General features: G+C 42.4%; 1 protein-coding gene across 1 annotated transcript; it reads left to right on the top strand.

The window, feature by feature from the left end:
• Positions 1–18: 18 nt before the first annotated feature.
• On the top strand, positions 19–17,137 carry Adat2 (adenosine deaminase tRNA specific 2). Its single transcript, XM_051164113.1, has 6 exons — positions 19–207; positions 3,453–3,557; positions 10,257–10,407; positions 12,349–12,455; positions 16,454–16,526; positions 16,660–17,137. Exons 1-6 carry the CDS (start codon positions 118–120, stop codon positions 16,701–16,703), a joined length of 570 nt encoding a protein of 189 aa, XP_051020070.1. The 5' UTR covers positions 19–117; the 3' UTR covers positions 16,704–17,137.
• The last annotated feature ends 7,834 nt before the right edge of the window (positions 17,138–24,971 follow it).

Genomic DNA, 24,971 nt, shown 5'->3' with positions numbered 1-24,971 from the left:
TAGCTCCCGGGTGCCTCTCCTTTTTCAGTCTTCCCGGAAGCAAGGGCCCGTGCCTTCTGCGTTCCGCTATCCTCTCTCCTCTAGCTCCTTGGCCTGGAGTCTCAGAGTGGCGGAGGTATGGAGGAGAAAGTGGACTCCAGTACAGACGGCTCGTGTTTGGTATCCGCACAGGAGATTGAAAAGTGGATGGAAGAGGCGATGCGAATGGTGAGGAACCTGGCTGGTAGATGCTGAGAGTGCAAACTTTCTCCAGGCTGCATACCGACCGGATAGTTGAGCAAATGTGCCTGGCGTGCTTTCTCATCACCATTATCAGCTCTCAAAATATCTGAATCAACAGCTTGTTACATTCTAGGGGAATTTTCTTTTGCCTTGTCTCATAATACTTGAGGCTGAGAGAAAAATACAGAAACTGTTTGATTGTTGTGCAGTATGTATTACATGTAACCCTGGCTGTCTCCTGGGGATATATGCCTACCTTCCTTTTCATGGATGGACACGTACTTTCGAATCTACACAGCTACATAATTTTGTAGTTTGCTCACGACATCCTTGAACATATATAATAGAAGGAAGCTGAAGATATTTCTGGTAGAGGGTCATATGAAAACGTGTCTCGGTATAATCTTCGCCTATCATTTATTTACATTTCTACAATACTTTTCTCTACCCTTGTATTTTCCTTCCGTCGATGGGATTGCTGGTTTTTTGGTTTCGCTCGTATTGATTTGTGCCAGGAGTAGACGTTTGTATGGCATATATATTTTTCATTATGTGAACATTATGGTATATATTTACATGGATCTAGGTGGTATAGACACCCACTCACCAATTTTGTTTACATCATTATAAAGGCCTTAAAATTGAGCTCAGCTTTTGACGCAAGAATGCTCCTTTTGTTTATTCTTCTGCAAAATTAAAATATTTTTAACTTTTAATTGTAATGATTACAAAAGTTTACATTCCTAAGAAATTAAAGTCTAGAATGTTTAACAGATTCTGTAAATAAAAGTTGCTTAAAAATCCTGACCTCAGAGATAGCCCTGCTGGCATTTTGTGAGCAGTCTTCATCTGTTTCCATGCCTGTGAAAACAGAAGCACAAATCTTTTTTTCCTAATTGGAATAATGTAGTCTCTTTTTGTTGTTGTTGTTGTTGTTGTTTGTTTTTGTTATTGTTGTTGTTATTAACACTATTTTTGGTTTGTCATCTTTCTCCGAGTCTGGGGTGGGAAGAAGAGAGCCTTTGTTCTTCAGCTTTGAAGTTGAGAATTTGTTGTTTATGGAAGATCAAGTCATCATTTAAGTGGCCGCTTTGGCCTCTTGCACAGAAAGCCAACTTCTTAAGTTCAAAGCCACGGATAGACCTGTTTTGCTTGAACTCCTTTGCATACATGTGTGGCAAGAGGAAAGGGCATGGCCAGAAGAGGCAAGGGAGGGGCCTTGGAAAGTCTGAGATAGGATGGAGTAACATGGACTTTCAGCTTTCACTCAAGTTTTGAACTGTCAGCAGAGGAAATATACATACATACATTTTTAATGTATATGTATTGGAAAAACAGTTGCTCTAAATCAAGCCCACAGACTGCATTCTTCTCACCTTGCTTTCTCCACACCGCCATTACATTTGCTCAGCCACTCACCCTCTCCGTGGCCTAGGAGGCCATTCCTCATCAGTAGTGTTGTTTGTCTCTTTAAAATAATCCTATCATTTTTAGTGAGATTTTTTTTTTGCATCAGAAAATAGAGCTTCCTCCTCCACCTCCTCCTCCTCCTTGTCCTTCTTTTTCTTTAAGAAGTTTTTGTTTTATTTTATTTTATGTTAGAGAGATGAGTAACAAGTTGGATGAATGAATTTTAAGACAATAACAAATAAACATTTAGTACAATTGACCAGCTTATGGTAATGGAATATAGTTAAAACCAATCATCTCAATATTTACAGTTTGTTTTAAAATGAGAGGACCCAGAGGAATTAGATACCAAGAAGCGCAGCCCTCCATCGACCTGGGAGCAGAGAAAGGCTGCGAAATAGCAGTGCTCTGTGGCACTTCTTTTTTTTCCCTTCTTCTTCTCCTCCTCTTCCTTCTCCTTCTTCTTCTTCATTGATTTTTGTTTGTTTGTTTGGTTTGGTTTGGTTTTTGGTTTTTCCATACAATGTTTCTCTGTGTAGCCTTGGCTGTCCTGGACTCACTTTGCAGACCAGGCTGACCTTGAACTCACAGTGATCCGCCTGTCTCTGCCTCCGAGAGTGCTGGGATTACTGGGATTACAGGCGTGCACCGCCACACCTGGCTGGCCTGTATTTTTCTAGGGTCAACAGTCAGCAGCCCTGCTTTCCTTTCTTTCTCAATAGGCTTGCTAGATCCTCCTTACTTAACTTGGTTCCTAAGTTTTCCCTTTGAAATAGTTATAAACCACAGAATAGTGCAAAAAGTGAAAGTGTACATAGAGAAGACCCGTGTGTAATTTTTCTCAGTGTGACAGCTTGCCTAACTGAGCACTCTATCAGAGACAGGGAAATCTCTGAAGAGCTTATTAAAGTTTCATGAGCTTACTGTGTGTGGCTGTGTATGTGTGTGTGTGTGTATGTGAGACTTTTGTGTGCATATGTGTGTGTGATTCTGTGCAATGTGGATCAGAGATTTCACATATATTTGTTTTTAAAAGAACCTTCCGAAGGATAGCAGACTACCAAGAAGAAACTTGATACCCTAGCATCATATTGAAGGGGAGGAGGTCCCCATCAGTCACAGTCATAGGGAAGGGGAATGGGGTGAAAGCGGGAGGGAGGGAGGAATGGGAGGATGCACGGGATGGGGTAGCAATTGAGATGTAATATGAATTATTTTATTTTTCAATAAAAAAAAAGAACCTTCCAAAATATTTTCATTGTTTGTGCCACTCTTACATAAAGTATCCCTCAACTTTCATGTATCTCCTAGAACAGAAGCTGTGGAAAGAGTGGCATTGAGGGTGATTGTTTTTATGGTATTGCTACTCCATAGGATCATTTCCATCATCTTAGAGAAGCTAAAAAAATTAATCAAGGAGAACTTTATCAAGGCAAAGTACATATTACCACTAAATATTTACACATGTTACATATTCTCCCACCTTTTTGTAAATATGTGTGTATCACCTCTGAGAAGCGGTGGTATTTTAAGAGCGCTGGTCAAAAGCCACTGAGAGAAAAAGAAGCTCAGGACCTGTGAAGGAGAATTCCTGAGCCCTCCTTAACATAGACAGCCAGCTGAGAGCACAGCAGGCGGACACCGGATCTGAGAAGGGGGAAGCCCAGCCCTGTTCCTTTGTCCCCGTCTTTATCTTCATGTCTGCTTCTTCTGCATGTTTTTTGGTTTCATTTTTGGTTTTTGTTGTTGTTTTTTTTGTTTCTTACATAGCCTTTCAAGCACTGAGTATCACCCCTCAGGTTTTCTGCTTTGTGTTTCAGGCCAAAGAAGCACTTGAAAATACTGAAGTTCCTGTTGGCTGCCTTATGGTCTATAACAATGAAGTTGTGGGGAAGGGAAGAAATGAAGTGAATCAAACAAAAAATGTGAGTTGAGCAGTAAGAAAAGCACAAACATACTAGAGCCATGGTGGGGCCCAGTTGGCAAGACAAGACCAAATGTGTCCTGTGGGGGAGTTTCCCCCACCCCTTTGTGTGTGCTTGTGGGGTGTGTGTGTGTGTGTGTGTGTGTGTGTGTGTGTGTGTGTCCCTATGGAGGCTGCAAGTTGATGTCGTCCGTTATCACTTCCCACCTTGTTTTTTGAGACAGGATCTCTTGCTGCACCTAGCCAACAGTGAACTCTAGGGATCCCATTTTCTTTCTTGTGCCCTGGGGTTGTCTATGGCCATATGTGGCTATGGTTGGATGTTTCCATGGTTCTCGGAGTCTGGAGTCAGGTTCTTATTTTTTTCCCAGCAAGCACTTTACCTACTGAGGCGTCTCTCCAGCCCTAGATTTTTTTTATTCCTTGGTAAATGTAGGGTTTTTTTCCTGATTATAACAGTGATTCTACAATTTTTCATTTTGGATATCAAAAATTCAGAAATGTTAAATGAAGCTATAAAATTATAGCAGATAATTTTCTAGTTCTATATTTGTGATCGTAGCCAAAGAGCTAAGAAATGGTTAGTTTTTTAAATTTTTCATGTTTTCTTTGAACATCTGTATGAAACCAAAGAAGGAATTCTGTTACATCAGAATGTCCGCACAGAAGAAATGAGCGCACGTCTGCTTGGAGCAAATTCAGCCTGCGAGTTCACCTTTGCAAAGCAGATACATGTAACTCATAATGCAGTTCTTTTAGTTTCTTTAGGTTGTTTTCTCTTGGGGGGAACCCTCAGTGTGAAAATTGGAGGGCGGCATAATAGGATTGTGTTAGAGAGAACATTTTTGGATGTCAGTGGAATAGGTATCCTAGATGAGCTGTCTTCAGCGACACGTGTTTCCACTTCCATTGCTTGGTGTTACTGTGATCGGATTGGAAAGTTCATGGTTACACAACAGGGCTTCTTCAACATGATGTCACAGCAGTGTGTCATGGTAGGCACGTTGGGAAGTGGAAGTAGGGGAAAGTGTGCTACACTTTGTGGTTATAAAGGATCAAATGGACTCAGGAATAGCATAACGATGATGCCGTCCATAGGGACTTTTATCTTGCGTGCTTTGGGAACATAGAGCAGTCTAGTGTTAGCATTGAGGCTCTGAGGCCTTTAAAGTTCATCCATCACAACTTGAGGTTTAGCAAAACTCATGTCAATTAGGAACCCAGATTCACAAAGCAGTTATGAGGGCATAAAAACATTCTAGGCAGATAATATACATGCTCCTGTTAGAGAGTACATTGATGTGTACCTAGCAATTCTGTTTTAAGTAATTACCATAGTACCCATCTGTGCTCTGTGGTTTGATGGAATGTGATTAACATGAGAAGTAGTGACTGAATCCCAGTCACTTTGATTTCTTAGATCCTTTGGAGTTAACCAGGGTTATTCCACTGTCCTGTGTCTCACATAGTCTAGCCCTTTGAATGCAGCATAGAAGACTATATTTCTGCTTTGGGCTAAAATACCAACACCACTCTGCCGTGCCCACACCCGTTCCCTGTGTATTTCCAATGCGTGATAAGATGGCTTAGCTTGTGTTTCTTTATCAGTAAAAAGGGGATTTAGCCAAGGTGACTCAGTTCAACTGATATTTATTGAGAGCTGGGAGGATGCTGTCTCTTAGGAATTCTGAATCGGAGCTGTAAAAAGGCTCCAGCTGGAGGCATCTTTAGTGTTAAGTCCTCTGTTGTATTGGTATGCAGCCAGAACAGTTCCCTTTTCTGTAAGTCCTTCTGCTTCTGGGTTTCTGATTCTGTTATCTCCCAGTCTTGCTCCTGTCTGCCACTGGCTATCAGGGCATCAAGGGCCAAGGCCAGCATGTTTCTCACCATGTTCCAGGTCACAGGAAGATGAGCACCTTTGTCTTAGCTTCACCAAGTGCTGTGCTTGTTAGGGCAGATTTTTTTGTTTTTTAAATCATACACAGAATTTAGTTAGCTTGTATAGAGTTAGCACCCACTATCAATTGTTGACAAATGTTATTGTCCTGGATATTATAAATTAGTGCATAGAGAATCTATGCCTTACATTAAGCTATTTTTAAATTGGACTGTTGTGTTAGTTTTCTTTTAAAATTAGTGTGCACAGTAATACGTTTCTTTGTGAGATGTTTATGCATGCTCTCTGGTGGCCTTCTTCTCCCAGCCTGTCTCCTCCCCAGTTGTTCCCTTTCTGCTTTCTTGTCACATGTAGTCTGTTGCCCTCTTTTGTTATTGGTTTTGGCTTTGTTTTGGTTTTTCAAGACAGGGTTTCTCTGTGTAGCCCAGGCTGTCCTGGAACTAGCACTGTAGAACACACAGGCCTCAAACTCAGAGCTAGCCTGCCTCTGCCTCCTGCGATTAAAGGCATGCACCACCACTGCCTGACTGCATTATTTTTTCATTTCTTTTCCTCTTCCCTTATTCTTCCTTACCAACTGTTATTCCCCTCTCATGGTTTTATGATTTGTATCCTTCAATGTATACATTTGTGAAATGTACATATATGGAAATTTAAATCTCAGTTCCACCTTTGAGAAAAAAATGCGGTATTTGTTGTTCTGAGACTGGGATACTTTGCATAATATAGTATTTTGGGGATTGGGGAAATGGGTAAGATTTCTTTCTGTGCAAGCATGAGGCATCTGAATTTCAGTCCCTCAGCACCCATATAAAAAACTAGGTGTGGCCATGCAGGTGCCTATGGCTGCAGAACTGGGAAGGCTAGACTGACGATATGTAGGATTGCTGCAGCCAGCTGTGCCCAGGTTCAGTGAGAGACTCTATCTTAGAGGAACAAACAGTGATGAGATGAGATGGGACACCTGACATCCTCCCTTAACTCTGTTTGCATACAAATGGGTACACATGCCTTCACATATGTGTGCACATGCACTCTATGGTGTTTTGAAAAGAAATGGTTCCAATAGAGTCATGCATTTGAATGTTTGCTTCCCAGTTGGTGAACTGTTCAGGAAGGATTAGGAGGTGCTGTCTCATTGGAGGAGGTGGGCGTTGAGATTTTAAAAGCTCAGTCAGACCCAGTCTTTCTCTCTTTCTGAGTCTCTGTATCTGTCTCTGTCTCTCAGTCTCTGTCTGTCTCTCTGTCTCTCTCTATGTGTCTCTCTGTCTGTCTCTCTCTCATCTGTCTGTCTGTCTGCCTCTCTCTCTCTCTCTCTCTGCCTGTCTCTCCCTCCCTCCCTCCCTCTTTCACTGATGAAAATAGACATTCTATATACCTGTTTTGATGCCATATTCACTAGTCTATATGTCTGTTTTGTCACTTTGGCTCTGTAGTGTAATTTGAGGTCAGGTATTGTATTCCTCCAGAATTGTTCTTTCTGTTTAAGATTGCATTTGCTATTCAGAGTTTTCTTGTGATTGAATATTAAGGTTAGAATTGTTCTTTCTCGTTTTGCAAAGAATGCTATCAGAATTTTGATAAGGATTACATTGAATTTGTAGATTGGTTTTGGTACTAGAGCTATTTCTACTAATCCATGCTCATGGACATGCTTTGTGTTTCCATTTTCTTCTATTTCTTTCTTGAGTGCCTTAAAGTTTTTATTGTAGAATAGGAGTCTTTCACTTCATTGATGTGACTGACTTCTAGATATTTTTAAAAGCTATTATGAAGGTAAGATTTTACCCCCTAAGTTCTTTCTTGGATAGTTGGCTATTGTTATATAGAAAATCTACTGGTTTTGAGCGGGGCATGGTGGCGCATGCCTTTAATCTTAGCACTCGGGAGGCAGAGGCAGGCGGATCGCTGTGAGTTCGAGGCCAGCCTGGTCTACAAAGTGAGTCCAGGATGACCAAGGCTACACAGAGAAACCCTATCTCAAAAAACCAAAAAAAAATTTAAAAATTAAAAAAAAAAAAAGAAAATCTACTGGTTTCATCTATGCTGATTTTCTATCCTACCACTTTGCTGAAAATGTCAGATGTCAGATGTGAATGTTTTTGGTAGAATCCACAAGTCTCCTTGTCATGTCATCCAAAAATGAGTTAATTTCACTTCTCACCTCTTCCCTTCTGATCTATAGGCTTTTTTTTTTTTTCTTTCCCACTTTTGTCTCTTGCTATGATTTGGAGGAAATGTTTTAAGTTTTTCCCTCATTTAGTTTACCTGTAGGCTTTTATTATGACAGTTATTATAATACAATATAGTCTTTTGATTCTTAGTTTTTTCAGGACTTTTTATCATGAAGGTATGTTGAACTTTGTCAAATGCCTTTTCTGCATTTCTTGAGATCCTCATGTTATTTATGTCTTTAAGACTATTTCTATAGCCTGTTGCATTTACTGATTTGTATGATGAACCAATCTTACACCTCTGGAATGAAACTAGCTTGATTAATGTGTGAACTACTGCCTTCTTGCATTAGGTTTGTCAGAATATTGAGAAATTTTGTATTTATGTTCATCAAGAAAGATGGTCTACAATTTTCTTTCTTTGCTGCATCCTCATCTGGTTTTGGTATCAGAATAAGACTTGTAGCTGGACATGGTCGTGTACACCTTTAATCCCAGCACTCCGGAGACAGAAGCAGGGGAGTCTTTGTGAGTTCGAGGCCAGCTTTGTCTACAAAGCAAGTCCAGGACAGCCAAGGCTGCACAAAGAAACCCTGTCTCAACTGCCAAAAGATTTATGGTGGTGCACGCCTTTAATCCCAGTACTTGAGAGGCAGAGGGAGGTGGAGCTCTGTGAGTTCAAGGCCAACCTAGTCTGTAGAGTGAGTTCCAGGACAGCCAGAGCTGCAGAGAAGCTCTGTCTTAAAAGAAACAAAAAGAAAGGTAGAATTTAGCCACAAATCCATCCAGTCCTGGGCTTATCTTTGTGGAAAACTTTTGATTACTATTTCAATTTCACAGCTTGTTGTAGGTTTAATTTGTCTGCATCTTCTTTACTTAATTGTTGGTATATTATATGTGTTATAGAATTTGCATTGTTATTTTAAAGGTTTATTTTCTTTTCTGTGTAGTGCTGTGTGACACTACTCTGGGGAGGTGTGAACAGATGTCTGCTCACCTCAGATGAGGAAGCAACAGACCAAAAGTAAGGATCTCACTGAAGTCCACCTTGGTGGGCCAGTTAGTTTTATTTGCGTTACTTAGAGGAGCAGAAATGACTCAAAATCAGCTACATCCTGTGTTTTAAGGAACTCATGTCCAAGGTAGAAAACTTTACCTCAAAGGAAACTGATATACAAAAGTGTGTGTGTGTGTGTGTGTGTGTGTACAGGCCTTAGTGTTGATGAATATCAATAATTAATATTCAGTCATATATTTAGTACAATCTTACTTATTCATTAATCAACAATTTCCCACAATACTAAGATTCATTCAAAATTAAGCACACACAGAAGTGAACATAATAACTAATCTATTATCCCAATATCAATTTATATTTCTCCCATCCAAGGTCCTAGGTACTTGTGTTATTATCCTCACTGGAATCTATCCATTCTCGTCCCTCTCCTGCATGTCCTCCTTGCACCCTGGTACCCCAACTTCTGGCCTAGCAACTTCAAAACTCCACCCCTTTCTCTTCTGCCAAATCCTAAGCTTCAGCATTGTTTATTAACCAATTAACTTTAAACTAGGTGGAACAAGGCTTATACAACAAGGACAGGTATATAGGAAAATGTGCTCATCTGAGCAGGGACCAGATCGTAGGGGACAGTAATTAGCATTAAAATACATAGCATCAGACCAACCCCCAACACCTGAAAAAAAAAATAAATATATATATATATATGAACCATATGCATTCAGGTACCTTCAGATCAAGAAGAGAGTGTTGCATCTCCCGGAACTGGAGTTCACTGGAGTTACAGGCATTTGCTAGCCACCCAGTGTGGCCGCTAGAAACTGAACCCTAGTCTTCTTCTAGAGCAGCAAGTGCTCTTACTCTTTGAGCCATCTCTCCACCCCCTGCATTAAAATTATTTTAATAAGGAGAAAGAAGAGTACCTAACTAGCATCATGCCATATTATGCTTGGTGTGGCTCAAAGTGCACTGGGAGCTGTACAGGAGAAGATAGCAGTAAACTCTAGTTTAGACATGGAGGATCCAAAGTTTGCTCATGACCATAATAAGCACATCACTGTCAAGATTCCAATGTCAGTGTAATTGGTTCCACATGCTGGGTGATTTCTCCTGTAGAATACTGTCTCCCACGAATTATCTGACGTCCAAAGGCTATGCTTCTTTAGAGTCTGTGGTGTCATAAAGTCTCATCTCCTAATGTGAACACCATGGCATTCTAGTGAACTCAGTACAGATTTGCTTTAGGGTGAGGTCAGTTGGAAATCTTTCTGAAACTAGAGCACAAGCTTATGAGATTTTCAAGCTTCCCTTAAAGCATTCAGAGACCATAGACATCTTTTTGAGACTTAATCCCCTCTAGAATATTTTAATGAAAAAATTTCCCCAAGGTCCATGAGAATGTCTCCAAAAAAACACAGCAAGGTGTGTGTTAGTGCATTGGATTTGGCATCCCTGTTGGTGAAGTTACCATGCTTGATCTGAGGAACTTCCAAGGGCGCCCAGAAACCTATGCTCCACGCAGGGCAGAAAGGAATGCTAGGAATGCTTTTTGGATATTTTAGAGACATCAGTTCTATGAAACAATGTCAATGTGAGTCTCTCTCTTTTCAGGCTACTCGACATGCGGAAATGGTGGCCATTGATCAGGTCCTAGAGTGGTGTCGTGCACGTGGCCTGGGTCCTTCTGCAGTATTTGAACACACTGTGCTGTACGTCACTGTGGAGCCATGCATCATGTGTGCGGCCGCTCTCCGCCTCATGAGTATCCTTTGGCTTCTTCGTCTCCTGTCTTTGCCTGGGAGCAAGAAAAGGGCCAGATATATAGCCCTTTCTTCCTCTTTCTGTTGCTCTTTTTTTTTGATGTTGAGGATTGAACCCAGGCTCTTACACATGCTAAGCGCATACTGTCACTGAGCTTCCAGCTTCTTAATGAGCAGAAACAGAGATAGGAAGCACACTGTACAATTTAGCCAGAAACAGGAAAGGTTATCTTTACACAGCAAAGTTACCGATTCTTTCTCTCTGTCAATAGCCACGAAACGGTTAAACACATGAGCTACAGGAAGAAAAGCTCAGAACTAACCTCAACTCTTGTGTAAGGATGGATCCAATTAAGTTAGAGCCCAGGAAACATTCTGAGGGCTATGTTTTGCCTTTGCATGACATGTTGTGGGTAATTTAAATATTTTCTGTCTTAATTAGTTTTTGCCGTGAATACGTATCATAAAAGTACAAAAAAAAAAACAAAAACAAAAAAAACAAAAAAAGAAAGGAAAAGAAAAGAAAAAAAAGAGGTTAAATTCAAGGTAAATAAGAAGTAAAATTGCGCCTGATATTATACAAGCATGGAAATTAGTAAGTTGATGTTCGTTAGTTGGATTGTATGTTACGTAGAATGAGCAACATAAATGCTAAGTGTAGTCAGTCTCTAGAATTTATTTATTTGTTTATTTATTTTTGGTTTTTCAAGACAAGGTTTCTCTGAGTAATAGGCCCAGCTGTCCTGGACTTACTTTGTACACCAAGTTGGCCTCGAACTCACAGAAATCCGTCTGCCTCTGTCTCCCGAGTGTTGGGTTTAAAGGCATGTAAGACCACGCTGGCCTAGAATTTACTTATTTATTTTACAGCACTGAGAGTCTTGTGTCCTAAGCAAGTGCTTCTTCTTACTTGTATCTTCAATTGTTTTTTAAATTATGTGTAGTTTTGATATTTCCAACAATACAGAGAGCCTTTTGAGTACAATGAAACATACTGTCTTCCTGTAAGGGGAGTTATTAGCACCGTCATTGGAGGAGTTGTTAGACTGTTTTCCTCCTCTTGTCTTGCAGGAGAGAGCAGGAAACAATGTGGGTAGGGTTTTGGCTTTTGCTTGGGTGGTTATTTTGTTTTAGTTTTCCTTTTTTTTTTTTTGAGACTGGCTCTAGTGTAGCTCAGGCTGGCATGGATCTCACACTGTGCTGGTTGGACTTAAGCTCCTGATTTTCCACCTTCTAAGAGCTGGGATTATAGACACTTGTCACCACACCAAGCTTCCATCCACTTTTTTACATGTTAATTAAATTTATTCATTTATTGCCAGGGGTGGGGGGAACGTGTGCGTGCCTTCACAGCTGTGCAACAATCAGTAGACAACTTTTAGGAATCTGTTCTCTCCTTCTACCGTGTGTTCCAGGGACTAAATTACATATTTTAAAAGGTGAAATTCCTGAATTAAATCTCTAATTCTGCAATGGTTCTGAAAAAGTGATTTAGTAAAGAGCAGAAAATTGATTAGACTGCATATTAAGAAAAAGCACTTAGTGTCTGTCCTGTTTACAATGGCCAGGTTTCATTTATTCATGTAATACTACTGTTATGTGGGCAAGCACATGCCATGGCATACATGCAGTCGTCAGAGACGGCCCTGAGGAGTTGCTTCACTCCTTCCGCTGTTACGTGGGCTCCAGGGATCAAACTCAGGTCGTCCTGTTTGCCCGGCAAGTGCTTTTACCAGCTGAGCCATCTTGTCAACCCACAGATTGCTAGATTTTAATTTCTAGATAATTAAAGCCTCTTTCTCTTCTTTTTGTATAACTGAATGCTACTATTTTAAAGACTCGAGCTGTTTTGAAGTCTAGCTGGAGCTTACGAAGGGAGTTAGCATCGGCCTCCTCTTGCCAGGATTCTGCCCATCCTATGCAGGACCTTAATTCTGTACCATAAATCCCGCTGGTCGTCTACGGCTGTCAGAATGAACGGTTTGGTGGATGTGGTTCCGTCCTAAACATTGCCTCTGCCGACCTACCTAATACTGGGAAACCATTTAAGGTAATATAATCTGCTTGTGCCCTCCCTCTGTCCCTGTGGCCACCCCTGCTTCTTCTGTTTATCTATCTCCTGTTGGACTTGTCAATTGAGAGCGGTCAGTATTCCAAAAACCCATGACCGAATCAGATGGCATCTTGCTGGAAGAAAGTCTGTGTCCTTCCTCGAACTATTGGCTCCTAGCAGAGTTCACCAGCACCTTGTATGGGCTTGGGGACTAGCTCTCTGTTGGAGCAAATGATGCTGGCTTTGTAGTGTGATAGTGGAACTTGGCCTGCATGGTTGACTGGGATGCTGGTCACAGCCAACAGTAGTGGTATGCCACATACCATTATTACTATCTAGTTGTCATTGTAATTTCATTCTTTTTTTTGATGCCTTCTAATGTTGACTTCCCCCAGAACAGAGAACCTATATGCCTTTCATCTGTTAGAAATTCTACTTTTCCTTGAACTCCTGCCACACCATCAAAGGTAGGAATCGATGTTTTAGGATGTATACCCGTTTTTCTAAACTGGCTCATTCTCCAAGATGGAGGTTCAGTCCCAAAGCATTATATCAGAAAGAGAAAGAGTCAGTAAACTCTGGAGCTTTCCTTGGTAACCTCACAGGTCCATAGGCTTTGGTGAGGACATAGCGAGCCCTAGTCCTGCACAGAGGAAGTTTTTAAAAATCCTTTGCCTTGAATTTCTCTCGCCTGAGCATAAGCTTTCCTAGGCGCTGGTGTATTTAGCATAGCAAAGTGACTTCATTTTTCCAGCCATTTCTAGGAGCTACCTAAGCATTCTTTATTTAACTCTGTACACAAATTGCTGGCTCTGTACATATGGCACTTCCTTTATGAGAACAGCCTATTTTCTCAAAGTTCCTGGACAAAACTAAGAAATGTTTCTGGAAATCAGACACAGTGGTACATTATTCTCTAAAATGTAGGAGAGGGGCTGAGGAGGCAGCTCAGTGGGTGAAGTGTTGGCCATGCAGCGTGGGGACCTGAATTAGGGTCCTCAGATTCCGCTGAAGGCCAGATGCAGTAGTGGGCATCTGGAATCTGGGGGTCCAGTGGTGAGATAGGATGCAGAGACAAGGAGAGACCTGGCCAGCTAGCCTGCTGTACTGAGTGTCAAAAAAGAGATTCTGTCTCAGTGAAGTGGAAGGTGAGAGCAGGCAGTCAAACTTGTGCGCTGGGTGCCACTTGCCTACTAACCTGTACACATATGTAGACATATCACAGGCACATGTACACACACACACACACACATACACACATGTTGGTGACATGAAGATGTGAACAGTTCTCTCTCATGTGTGTTGGTGCTGTCAGTCTTTCTTAGCTTGAAAAGTTCATCTACATGACCTTGGCGGCTCAGTGGAAAATGATGCAATGGTTTGAAAGCGTAGATTAAGGGTTAATGCCAAATGTCCTTCTGAGGAGGTCTCTTGAAGCGCTAAAAGCCTTGGTAGGCTGGGTTTCTGGATGTGGTGTCCTTTTCTTCCGGACAGGCTCATGGGACAGAGGACAAAAGGGAGGTGGGATCTCCGGTCAGTTATAGAGTCTTTTAATATAATACTGTGTTATAGGTGGCAAGAAATTCACAGGAAAACCTGTGGAAGTATTTTTAAAAAGATGGTGATTCATTTTTAGTATCTCTTCAGTTTAAAACATTTATTTTTCTAAGAATATGTTTTTTTTTTTTTCTAAAAAACTTCACATGTGTAGCTCCAGTTGGTCCTTTAGAGTGCCATGTTGCTGTCTAGACCCATAGGCTTTTTTTCATTATTATTGTTGTTGTTGTTGTTATTAGTGTTTCCCACCTGTAACTCTGTGTTTCTCCTCGGACCACATGTTAGAATCTCCTGGAGGGATTTTGCATTTCTCTGTGCTCAGACCCTAGATCAGATGAATAAAAAGACAGGAACGAGCATCTGTGCTTGTAGAAGTTGCCCGTGTAATTCTACTAGGCAGCAATGATGGAGAAGCACTGCTTTACCAAGCCTGGGGAGAAAGGCCTGGTGTGTTCAGACGGGCATTGGAGAGTGAAGGGAGAGCTGCTGGAAGGCACCAGTCCCTGCACACACTGACCAACACTGCTTAGGATGGTGGTGTCTTGAGAGACCAGAGAAGGCGAGGATTGTAAGTGAAGCGTGTGTGTGTTCAGTCCTCTCTGAGTACCTAGCTGTGTCGGGAAGGAGACCATGTTTCCATCAGTGATACCTTGAGGTGGCCTGGGGGGTCAGCTTCAGTGGAGCCTGGAGAGTGTAAGACAGTGAGGAGGAGACTGAAGAGAAAATGAGATGGAAAGCGAAGCACTTTGTAAGAAGGAAAGAAGGACAATTACTGTTACCATGAGGGAAGATCCCAGGCAGGAGCCAAGTGAGGCTCCAGGAAGGGAGGTCCAGTCTTAGCAATGCCCCAGAGAGGCTGGCCTCCCATCTGCAGGTGCATGGCTGGACATCACTTTGAGGGATGACTGTATTGTTTCATAAACGTCATAGGATGAATTAGATCCTTCCCAGTCTCTCCAGACTAGTGCTAAAATCCCCAAGTGTTTGGCCCTGTCTCATCTGGTATGTCTACTTTCTTTCCCATCCCCTTCCAAGCCTGCTTCCACACACAGCCCTCCCGGAAGTGAGCTTCTTTGCCTCTGTACATGCTCAACGTTCATCTTTACCCCGCAGTTCATTAGTTGTTCTTTATGATTCTCTACCCCACAGCAAAAACAACTCAACAGTTTTCTTAAATCCCCTATAGCAAAACTTGCAAAATGTTTTTTTTTTTGTAAAGTACCACGTAGTAAATATTTTTACCTCTTGTGAGAGAAGTGTCTCTGTCACATAGTGTTTTGTTTAATAATTAAAAAAAAAAAAAAACTCTTAAGTGTATAAAAACCATTGCTAGCTATAAGTGTTGCAGCTCCGTAGGGAAGGCTTCTCCTACCTAGGTCCTGCTTCTGCAGCAGGGGACAGTGTCCCCAGTGCAAGCCTAACAGTTCAGCTCCAGCAGGGAAGGCATGGTTTCCCCGGAGAAAGTGGTCCAGCTCTGCATCCTGGCGATGGGGGTGGGGGGAGGGGCAAGGAATACCAGAAAGTCTCACCTCACCGCACAAAGCTCACATAAGAGATTTACTGGGAGGAGAAAACCCAGGAGGGTGGCTACCTAAGCAGTAGGGAACTAAGCAGAAGGCAGAGTTTATATAGGGTTTGGGTGGGGGTGGGGTTGCAGTCCAGGGTGAAGATTAGTGGGATTTCAAATCCTGAGCTGGGCGGAGCGGAAGGGGTTGGAGCTCGGGGATTGGTGGGTTTTGTGTGGCAAGCTCAGGGATTGGTAGGATTCTGTCTTTTAACCCTAGTTTCTTGGACTTGGGGTCAAGTCAGGGTCAGGGTGTTTTTTCTTTGGCCTTTTTTATCTTACACTTGCTTGACATTCTTAGCTGTGGACTGGATTTGTTCTACCAAGAGTAGTTTACCAGTCCAGGGTGTATATCATGCCATGCTTGGTGAGACGCTAGAAAATACAGCAGGTAAAAATAGCTCGTGTTAGCCGGCGGTGGTGGCGCACCCCTTTAATCCCAGCACTCGGGAGGCAGAGGCAGGTGGATCGCTGTGAGCACGAGGCCAGCCTGGTCTACAAAGCGAGTCCAGGACAGCCAAGGCTACACAGAGAAACCCTGTTTCCAAAACAAAACAAAACAAAACAAAATAGCTCAAGCTTCCACGAGCACCTGCTTAACATCTCAGTCAGCCACTCCAGAAGCCCTCTGAAGTCTGGTTACGCACCATGCAGGGTTAAAGTACCCACAAAGCACTGATTAGACAGACATTTGGTTAAGTCTGGGTACCCATTCTTTTGCAGATGTACATCTTTACGCGTGCTAATATTTGTCCTAAGTAATGAGCATTGCATGAAGTCCATTTATGTCCTCGTAATTGTCTCTACACCGCCGTTGAGATTTATAACCCACACAGGTCACAGCCGATGCTCACCTCATGTTTCTCCCTGTCAGTGCATCCCCGGGTACCGTGCTGAGGAAGCCGTGGAGCTCCTAAAGACCTTCTACAAACAGGAAAACCCAAATGGTGAGATTTCTTCTGGTGTAGTGACCCACTTTAGAACCACTTGGTGTGGGCAAGGTTTGGCATCCCTCGTTTTCCACTTATCTGGGTGTTGTTGTTGTTACTGTTTTGTTTATTTGTTTGTTTTTTTCCCTAGCACCAAAATCAAAAGTTCGGAAAAAGGATTGTCAGAAATCCTGATGCTGTCCTGCTAAAAGACTGATGCCCTTCGGAGACCTGACAGAATTCCCAACTGAGAGCCGTCAGCATTGCTGGTCATGTTTATATGTTGTTGTTACGGGGTGGGAAAATGGTGTCTCTGGTCATTTGCTCTCTTAAGGGAACAAATTAGCCCTTTTTAAAGAATCTGACAGATGTAAACAACTATTAGCTCTCCACCAAGCTGAAAGACTGTTTTGGGAAGGGAGAAGATTAAGGTTTGAGGTCACAGAGATCAGCAAACAGTGCCAGGGCCCCATTCAGCCACAGCTTGAACCCTGTCAGAAGGAAGCTCTTCCTAACTACAGAGATGGCTGAGTGCTTGCCATGTAGGCATGAGGCCTGGGCCTCCAGCACCCACCAATGCCAGGTGGGTTTGGTGGCCTGCCTGTAATTCCAGAGCTTGTAAGGCAGAGATGGGCTTCTGAGATCCCAAAGCAGGCTAATGAGTTAGGTTAGCCTTTATTGGTGGAGCTCTGGGGTCAAATGAGACTGCCTCAATGAGTAAAGTGGAGAGTGATCAGGAGGTCCCCCAGTGTCAACTTTAGGCCTCACATGTCCAGATGGAGCCCCCCTAAACAAAAGTGCAAACACATACGTCATACATGGATACCGCACACATACACGTGCACGAAAAAAAGGAAAAAAGACAAGTCTATGGAAGATTGATCAAGATCAAAACAGGAAGTAGAAGGAAAGAAAGCCTTAGTATTTTCCTGAGTGCATTGAGACCCCCACCGTGCCCCTGACTCCACCAGGGCACAGGGACCGGGGCTCATCCAAACTTGTATCATGACTTTACATATATGACCATGCATGTTGGAGGTTCATGTGTGTGGAGTCAGAGAGCAATGTCAGGCGTTGTTCCTTACATGCACCCTCCCCACCCTGCCCCCCTACTCCTCTTGTGTTTTGGGGGGGGAGGCTGGTTTTTGTTTGTTTGTTGGCAAGGTTTCCATGCAGCTAGGCTGGCTGGCCAGGAATGCCCAGGGTTTTGCCTGTGTCCTATACTGAAGGAATTACAGACATACACCACCATGCCCTTCCTTCCTTCCTTCCTTCCTTCCTTCCTTCCTTTCTTCTTTCCCTCTTTTAAACATGAATTTTGGAGCCTGAACTCAGATCTTTCTACCAATTTACTCATCGAGATAGCTCTCCAACCCTAGAACATTTTTTTAAAGTATTTAAATAAAATGGAACCATTTAAGATCTTTAAGAGTCATTTTAAAAAAATCATAGCATATTGCTACAATAAAATTTTATTCATGCCTTCTCTCAGGAGGAATAGTCTTTAAGTAGCAGGTGCTGGAGTGATGGCAGGGGGATTAAGAATACACACTGCTCTTCCAGAGGTTACAGGTTTGATTCTTGCACCTACACTGGGTGATTCACAACCTGTAAGTCCAGTTGCAGGGGATCCACCGCCCTCTTCTGGACTCCATGGGCACCTACGCTTACATGTGCATACACATAATTTATACACACACATATAATTAAAATTTTTTTAAAGATAAAATAGAAAGTAGAATAGTTCTTATAATGGAGCAATTATTCTCTTAAGGTCTATTTCTTCCCTGGAAAAAAAATAAAGACCTTCTACTCTCAAAACAAAGACCTTATATTCTCAAGAGAGATAAAGTGAAAGATCGTCCACTATGTCCGTAGCTGGGGGATGATAGGTACTGGTGGGCCTGTCACTGTAACCCCAGGCCTGGGGAGGTCGAAGGAAAAGAATCATGAATTCAAGGTAAGCCTGGCCTATGTAGGAATATTTGCCACTGCCACCCCTGCCCCCAACTCCCTGCCCCCCAAATTATAGTCAGTCGCTATTTGGAGTAAGAAAGCAGTATCGACGGTTACAGGATTGAATAAAATGATCTATTTAATCCGAAATAACACAGCGATTACTCTTTCAAATGCAAATAATAAAATTTAAATTGAATATCTAAAAATTTGACCTCACAACAAAATCTCCAATAAGGGTCACTGATGCAAGGTGCGGCTTTTCGGAGCCTCCCTGGGCGCAGTGTGCAACTGTGCCCAGAAGGGGGCCTCGCCGTTCCACCGCAAGAAGGCGCCCACACCGCCTCGGTTTCTTCAGTGCATTCAAGTTCTTGATGCAAAGCGTCTGTGTTTGTTGACTCTGCCATTTGAGCGCTGTCTCCGACTTGTTTGGTTTGAATTACATTACAGGCAGGAATGTGTTTGTGGCGGTCGTATTTTTATATTGCGGGGGGGGGGGCAGCTAATCACTGTTACATGCTTTAGAGGATTTATAATTGCGTGGTTTTCTGCGTGTGTGTTTTTAACAGCATTTCAGAAGTTTTATGAGCGAAGAATAGGCAGGATTTTAAATTTACAATAATGGTCTGTGCATCTTCTCTTCGGTTTTATCTACTTTAAAAATTGTCTTCTCATTAAATTTTAGTGCCCTGAGTAGTGTGTTTCTTTTTGCAGTTGGTCATAATTCACTTCTGGCTCCTATGCTTCCCTGCAAGCAGACATCATTATACTTATTGACTTCACATCATTTTCTGGCTATTATCTGTAGGTGAAACAACCTGGGAGCTTTCCTTTGTAGAGTACCACCAGGTTATTCCGTTTGCCTTATGACCAGCGGATTCATAGTAACTCTTTGAAAGTGGTTAGTTTGAATTTAGGGAGAAAAGAATAATTCAAAAACAAAAACCTGAGGTAAAAGCATAGAGCCAGAAATAATGTGTGGACATCTTATCCCAGAGACAAGAACTGCTTAGGAAGCAAAGAGAATTCCAGGAAATAAAGCAGCGTGTGTGCGTGTGTGTGTGCGCATGTGTGCCCGCGTGCGCGTGTGTGCGTGTTTTCCTGTTTCAGTTTTAGCGGATGGCTAAGTGGCATTTCCTGATTCCCAAGCAGGGCCGACAGGCCTAATTTCCATTTACCACCTTCAAAATTCTCTTTCCAGTCACCAACAGAATTTTTGGACACAGGCAAAGTCTCCTATGGGGAAATCCCTTTGGGTCAGTTGTTGCAGTTAGGGACGAGCACTGCGCTACTGGCGTAGTATCCCTGTGGATGTCATAGACACCAAGTCTGCGAACACAGTGTCCCCACAATGGTGAGGAACTATAGATACAGATAGACAGTGAAACTGCCTTGAGTGCTGTGCCTTCTAGCAGTCTCAGCCATAGTGTAAGACATTGACCCAACTCAAAAGCTTATATCCAACAGAACCATACTGGTTGTGCTTGCATGAGAGAACAAATAAGAGTTGTAGTCTGTGCGTGAGATAGTTAAGAAGGCGGAGGACACAGACAGGCTGTAGAGCCCCCAACCCCCCTTGAGAAGTTAGAGAGAAATGGTTCCGTCTAAGCTGCTGAGGTGTCCAGCGTTTGCTGGTGTGTGTAGCAACTCTTGAGAATGGGTGCTAAGTCATGCCTTGACAGGCTGCAGCCCCCGATGAAAAGTCCTGTCAAGATTTATTTGCATTTCCTGTGTTGTACACGTGAAATATGGAGAAAGCAGCCAGTGACCCAAATACAGGCAAGATCCTTTATTTTTCTAAGACCTCTCCTCTCCTACCCCCCCAACCCCCCCCCCCCGCCCCGTGCCCATTTGTGTTTTGTTTCACATGTAGCCCCAGGGTAGTCTCAAACTCACTCGAATTTCTGGTCCTCCTGCCTTTACTAGAGTGCTAGGATTCTAGGCAATTGCCACTGAGACAGGTGTATGAGAGCTGGGGAATCTGTCTCCCGCCTTCCTGAGTGCTAGGCAAACACTGCAGCGTCTGAGCTATGTCCATAGCCCTTTCTTCAGTTTTTTGTTTTCTTTTTTGGAGAGCTACATCGTAAGTCCTCCCGGTCCCCTGCCCTATTTAAACATACAGTGCTGTTCTGTGCCATCATCACTCTGTAATTAATGATCCAGCCATTGAACGCTCAAGGGCTTTAATCTAGCCTCAGCAGTCCAGTTCCTTCCACTTAGCCCAGCCAAGCCCTGGAGAGAATTTCCTACAGCCCTGTAAAACCAGCTTCCATGCTAGGGCTATGTTACACTTAGCTGTCTTGTATTTTCATCACCTTCAAACCTAGAACATTTCCTTTGTCTTTTGTATTGCTGACCGTTTCCTTTCGCAGGCTTCAGGGTAGGACTCAGGGCCCAGCCCAGGCGTGTGTGTTCTCCCGCTGCAACCATATTGTTTCATCCCTGTACTCCTGCCCCTGTCACCAGTGCTGCTGCTTGGTGGCCACTGCCCTGTTCTTCTGGCTAACAAAGTGGTCTGTTTATTTGGTGCTTTCTTATCTGCAGGTACACAAAGGCCAGCAGACTCTACAGGTGACACTAATTTTGGTCACTTGGTTAAATAGCCTTATTTATTCACTGCGTGCTTAGTTTTCTCCCTCTCTGTTGAGGTGAGTGAGTAGTCTGTGGCGGGAAGAAATTGTAACCTCTTTTAAAAATAAGAAAAAATGGAAAGGAGGGAAGGAAAGTTAATTCTACAAATTAAAAAGCAGCTGTTAAATTATTTTATCTCATTTTTCCTCTTTCTTGTATGTTCCAAAAAATCATAATTTTTTCTAGTAATATTTTAAACAGCACACTGTCAATAAAAATTCAAAGAAAGCTCTAAAAGTAAGTACTTTCACTCTTGACTTCCTTCTCAGTAAAAGAAATAATTATGTGACTTTCATTATAACATAAGGTTGTGGAAAAATGGTCCAAGATATTTCTGACATCACAGATGGCCTATAGTAATACAAAAGGACATTGGATTCTAGGCTGGTAATCTTTTGTCCATAAATGCAAGTTTTCTTGTGTGTGTGTGTGTGTGTGTGTGTGTGTGTGTGTGTGTGTTTCCATAGAGACATCTTGAAGTAAAATATTTTAAGCACCACCACTTGAGTGTAGGTAAAAGCAAACGCTAAGACTAATTTTTTTTTCTTCATTTGTTTTAAAAGTAGTGTTTTTAAAGCTTGGATAAGCAGTCCTGCCTGGTTGTTCCAAATCAGCTGACCTCCAGGAGGCTTGAGGAGAGGAGACATCAGCAATTGATTTCCCTGCCTTTTGGCAAAGGAATGAGACTGCCTTGACTTCATCTGTGCAGACAACTGCCAGCTCTTTCCTTATTTCACAGGGCGCTAATTGTGCGGAGTGAGGAAAGGCCTGATGGGTGATGTTATTTTTATGGGTCAGGCGGGTATGAGTTGTGGTGAAAGTCTGACATCTTTAGGATCCTACATTTTTGTATGCTGAGCTCATAAAAGCAGGCTTATGTCTCGTTTCCCACCTGATTTTCAAGTGGACTTTTACACATTGGACACCACATATCAATGATAGCTGGTAATGAAACTTTGTCATGAGATTTGGACAAAAACTGGCCAGACTTTGGTCAGGTTCCAGGCCGTCTTAACCAGACCACAACATTGGCCCTGCTGTCTATTAGACCTGCATAGCCTTTTACAAGAGTCCTATTAACAGTCTTTAGAGTCCCCCTCCCTCCAAAGGGGAAGCTAAAATTTTCACCCCAATAACTAATGTAAATGACCTTGCCTTACCTTCAGCAGGACTCATGACAACAGTAGCACCCTCCTGGTCCTGTTGTCTCCTCCTTTCTCCCCACCCCGCTATCCTGCTCTGTCGTTATGAAAGCTGCCCCCCCCCCCCACTGTTTTTATGTCTGACTTGAGGAGAATTGCAACCCCACAAATTCTGTAGTGCCTATACCACCCCAATCCTGAATAAAGTCATCTTTCTCATTTTCACAAGTGTCAGGGTACATTTTTCTTTTAACAAATTGAGAGCATAAACAGAAATCTAGAGAAAGGACCCACAAAGTATGTCCCATGGACCAAGATCTACCCTAGTGTCTGTGTTTGTATATTCTTCATTTGATCACATTTTTACACTTCTAAGTGGTTGAAAAAAAAAATCAATTGAGTAATAACTAGAGACTTGTGAACCTAAGAAGAAAATAAGATGTCAATACATCTTCAAGGGTCCCATTTGTTTGTGTCTGTTCTGGCTTTGCTGCTGCAAGGGCACGTGAAAAGTAGCGGCAGCTCTGCAGGCCACACGGCCTGGCCTTGCAGAAAGCGTTTCCTGTCTCCTGATCATGGGTGGGAACGGTGACTACGCTGGATCTCCACAATGCTCATTCAAGTTCCATGACTCTGCAGCTGGGTAATGTGGCTCCCTGTGCAGCTTTCTCTCGTAACCATGGCTCTCAAGAAGTTTGTTTATAAATATGGAAGCAAGATTGGAGACACTAAAATATTTATTTTGGCTTCAACTATGTGATTTCTTTATATATTACTTTTAAGAGTTAGCAAGGAGAAAAGATAATGCACCACTTCATTTGTGTTGAGACTAGATGTGTTTTGTTTATGATTATGTTAAAAGGCTTTTAAGCACCCGTCCCTCTTTAACAACGGTTACTATAGTGTCAAGTCTTTTCGGCTTTCACTTTTAGGCAAGTTAAAAGTAAATAAAAACCATTCTATGCAACATTTATCAGATGGGTTTTTGTCACATACTGCTCATAGTTTATTTAAAATATTCAGACAAATGCAAATTTAATAATTAAAGGAGAACAAACTTACTATTTCCATTGATTACTTAAATTAATCTCTGAGACTGGCTTTTAAAAATTCTTGGAACAGATGGAGCAGATTGACCATTGCTGCTCTGCAATGTTGATTCTTATCCAGGGGTCTTACCAATTGTCTCCCCTTTCCCCTTTGCCCTTTGGGGAATGACCCATCCTGACTTGGAAGCAACATGGCTTCAGCTTTGCCTGTAGCCTGTGCTGGCATTAGTAGGAAGTCATTGCCTTCAATGATATTTCTATACTAGAGACCAAAAAATTTAGGATGTCTTTGGTTTTTTTGTTTTGTTTTGTTTTGTTTTAATCATGATTCAAATGGTTTCAGGAACTATTGTATTTCCTTTTTTAAAAATTCTAGTTGCCTGGATTTCTGTGTTTATCTGTGTGTAGGTATGTGCACCTGTGTGCAAGTGCCCATGGACTGGATCTCCATGGAGACCAAGTTGCAGGCTCACCCACTGCAAGAGCAGTACATGATCTTAACTTCTGAGCCATCTCTCTGACTCCTCTCCACAAATTTCCTATTGATCTGAGCGAAAGTCCATTTCCTTTGTGATGGGAAACTCTGGGTGGGACACCAGGAGAGCCAACATCTGCCTTTCCTGATGGGTCCCCTCCCCAGGTAAACTCCACACATCACCAGTGTTCTTTTATTTTAAGCTCCGTTATCCACGGTGGAAAACTGAACATTATTGTGTTCTTTTTCTCCAAAGCCCACAATCTCTGTGAGATCTCTCCCAAATATCCGAACCCACAGTGATCGTTTGCTTCAAACTCCTACTTAGTGTCACATAGTTTAATACTCAATTGGCCTCTAATTATAGTAATTAGATTGTAAGCTGCTCAAAAGCAAGGATTTAGCCCAATACTAGGCCCAGAGGCAGCTTCAGTAAATGCTTGCTGAGTGATGGATTTGCATTTCTGGATGGTTTCCAGGCAGCAGGACAAATGGGTGAATTAGCACTACCAAAGGATGCTGCTGTCCTTTCGGATTACCGAGCAAGCCCGCTGTCTAATGCCTCCTTTTTTCAGAGGCCACCGCTGCCAGACAGCTGGGCAGCCAAGGTAACGTGGCTTAGATTCCAGATGTTCTACAGTTCATTTCTGGTCACTGGGCGCCGACATGTGGGCTTAACACGCTCTCGTGTTTTCAGGTTTGAGGTGCCAGGAAGGATGATCAGGAGCAAGACAGAAATGCATAATGTTTGCTCCCACTTTGGTCACTTTCCTGTGAGACACAAAGAAGAAGAGTGGACACTAGTGATGAAGTTCTGTGTGATGTATTTATAGACATCTTTTGCTGAATTAGTCCAGAAACTGGATTGATATTTTAATGATAGTCTCTTGAGAGGGAGAGTCAGCTGGTGAAATTGCTGGAGGTGACATGCCAAGCTACATAGAAACCAAATGTGGTTTTGGAGACCACCATGGAAATAATAACTTCAGTCATTAACTGGAGAATGAGAAGGAGAAAGAAACTGGATAAGTTTTCCGGGATTGAGGAGTTATTTTTATTACAAACTAACCTGAGGGCGACCGTAGGCTCCATTATTATTATAACATTAAAATTCAAATGCCAATGGCGTTATCTCTTCTTGGTGATTACACTTGGCAACAGCAGGGCAGGCAGTTGATGTGGCAGATCATCTCATGTCTTTGCTTTTAAA

The sequence above is a fragment of the Acomys russatus genome, chromosome 21, assembly GCF_903995435.1.
Source record: "Acomys russatus chromosome 21, mAcoRus1.1, whole genome shotgun sequence".
NCBI classification, from domain to species: Eukaryota; Metazoa; Chordata; class Mammalia; order Rodentia; family Muridae; genus Acomys; species Acomys russatus.
This window is presented reverse-complemented; position numbering and strand designations above follow the sequence as displayed.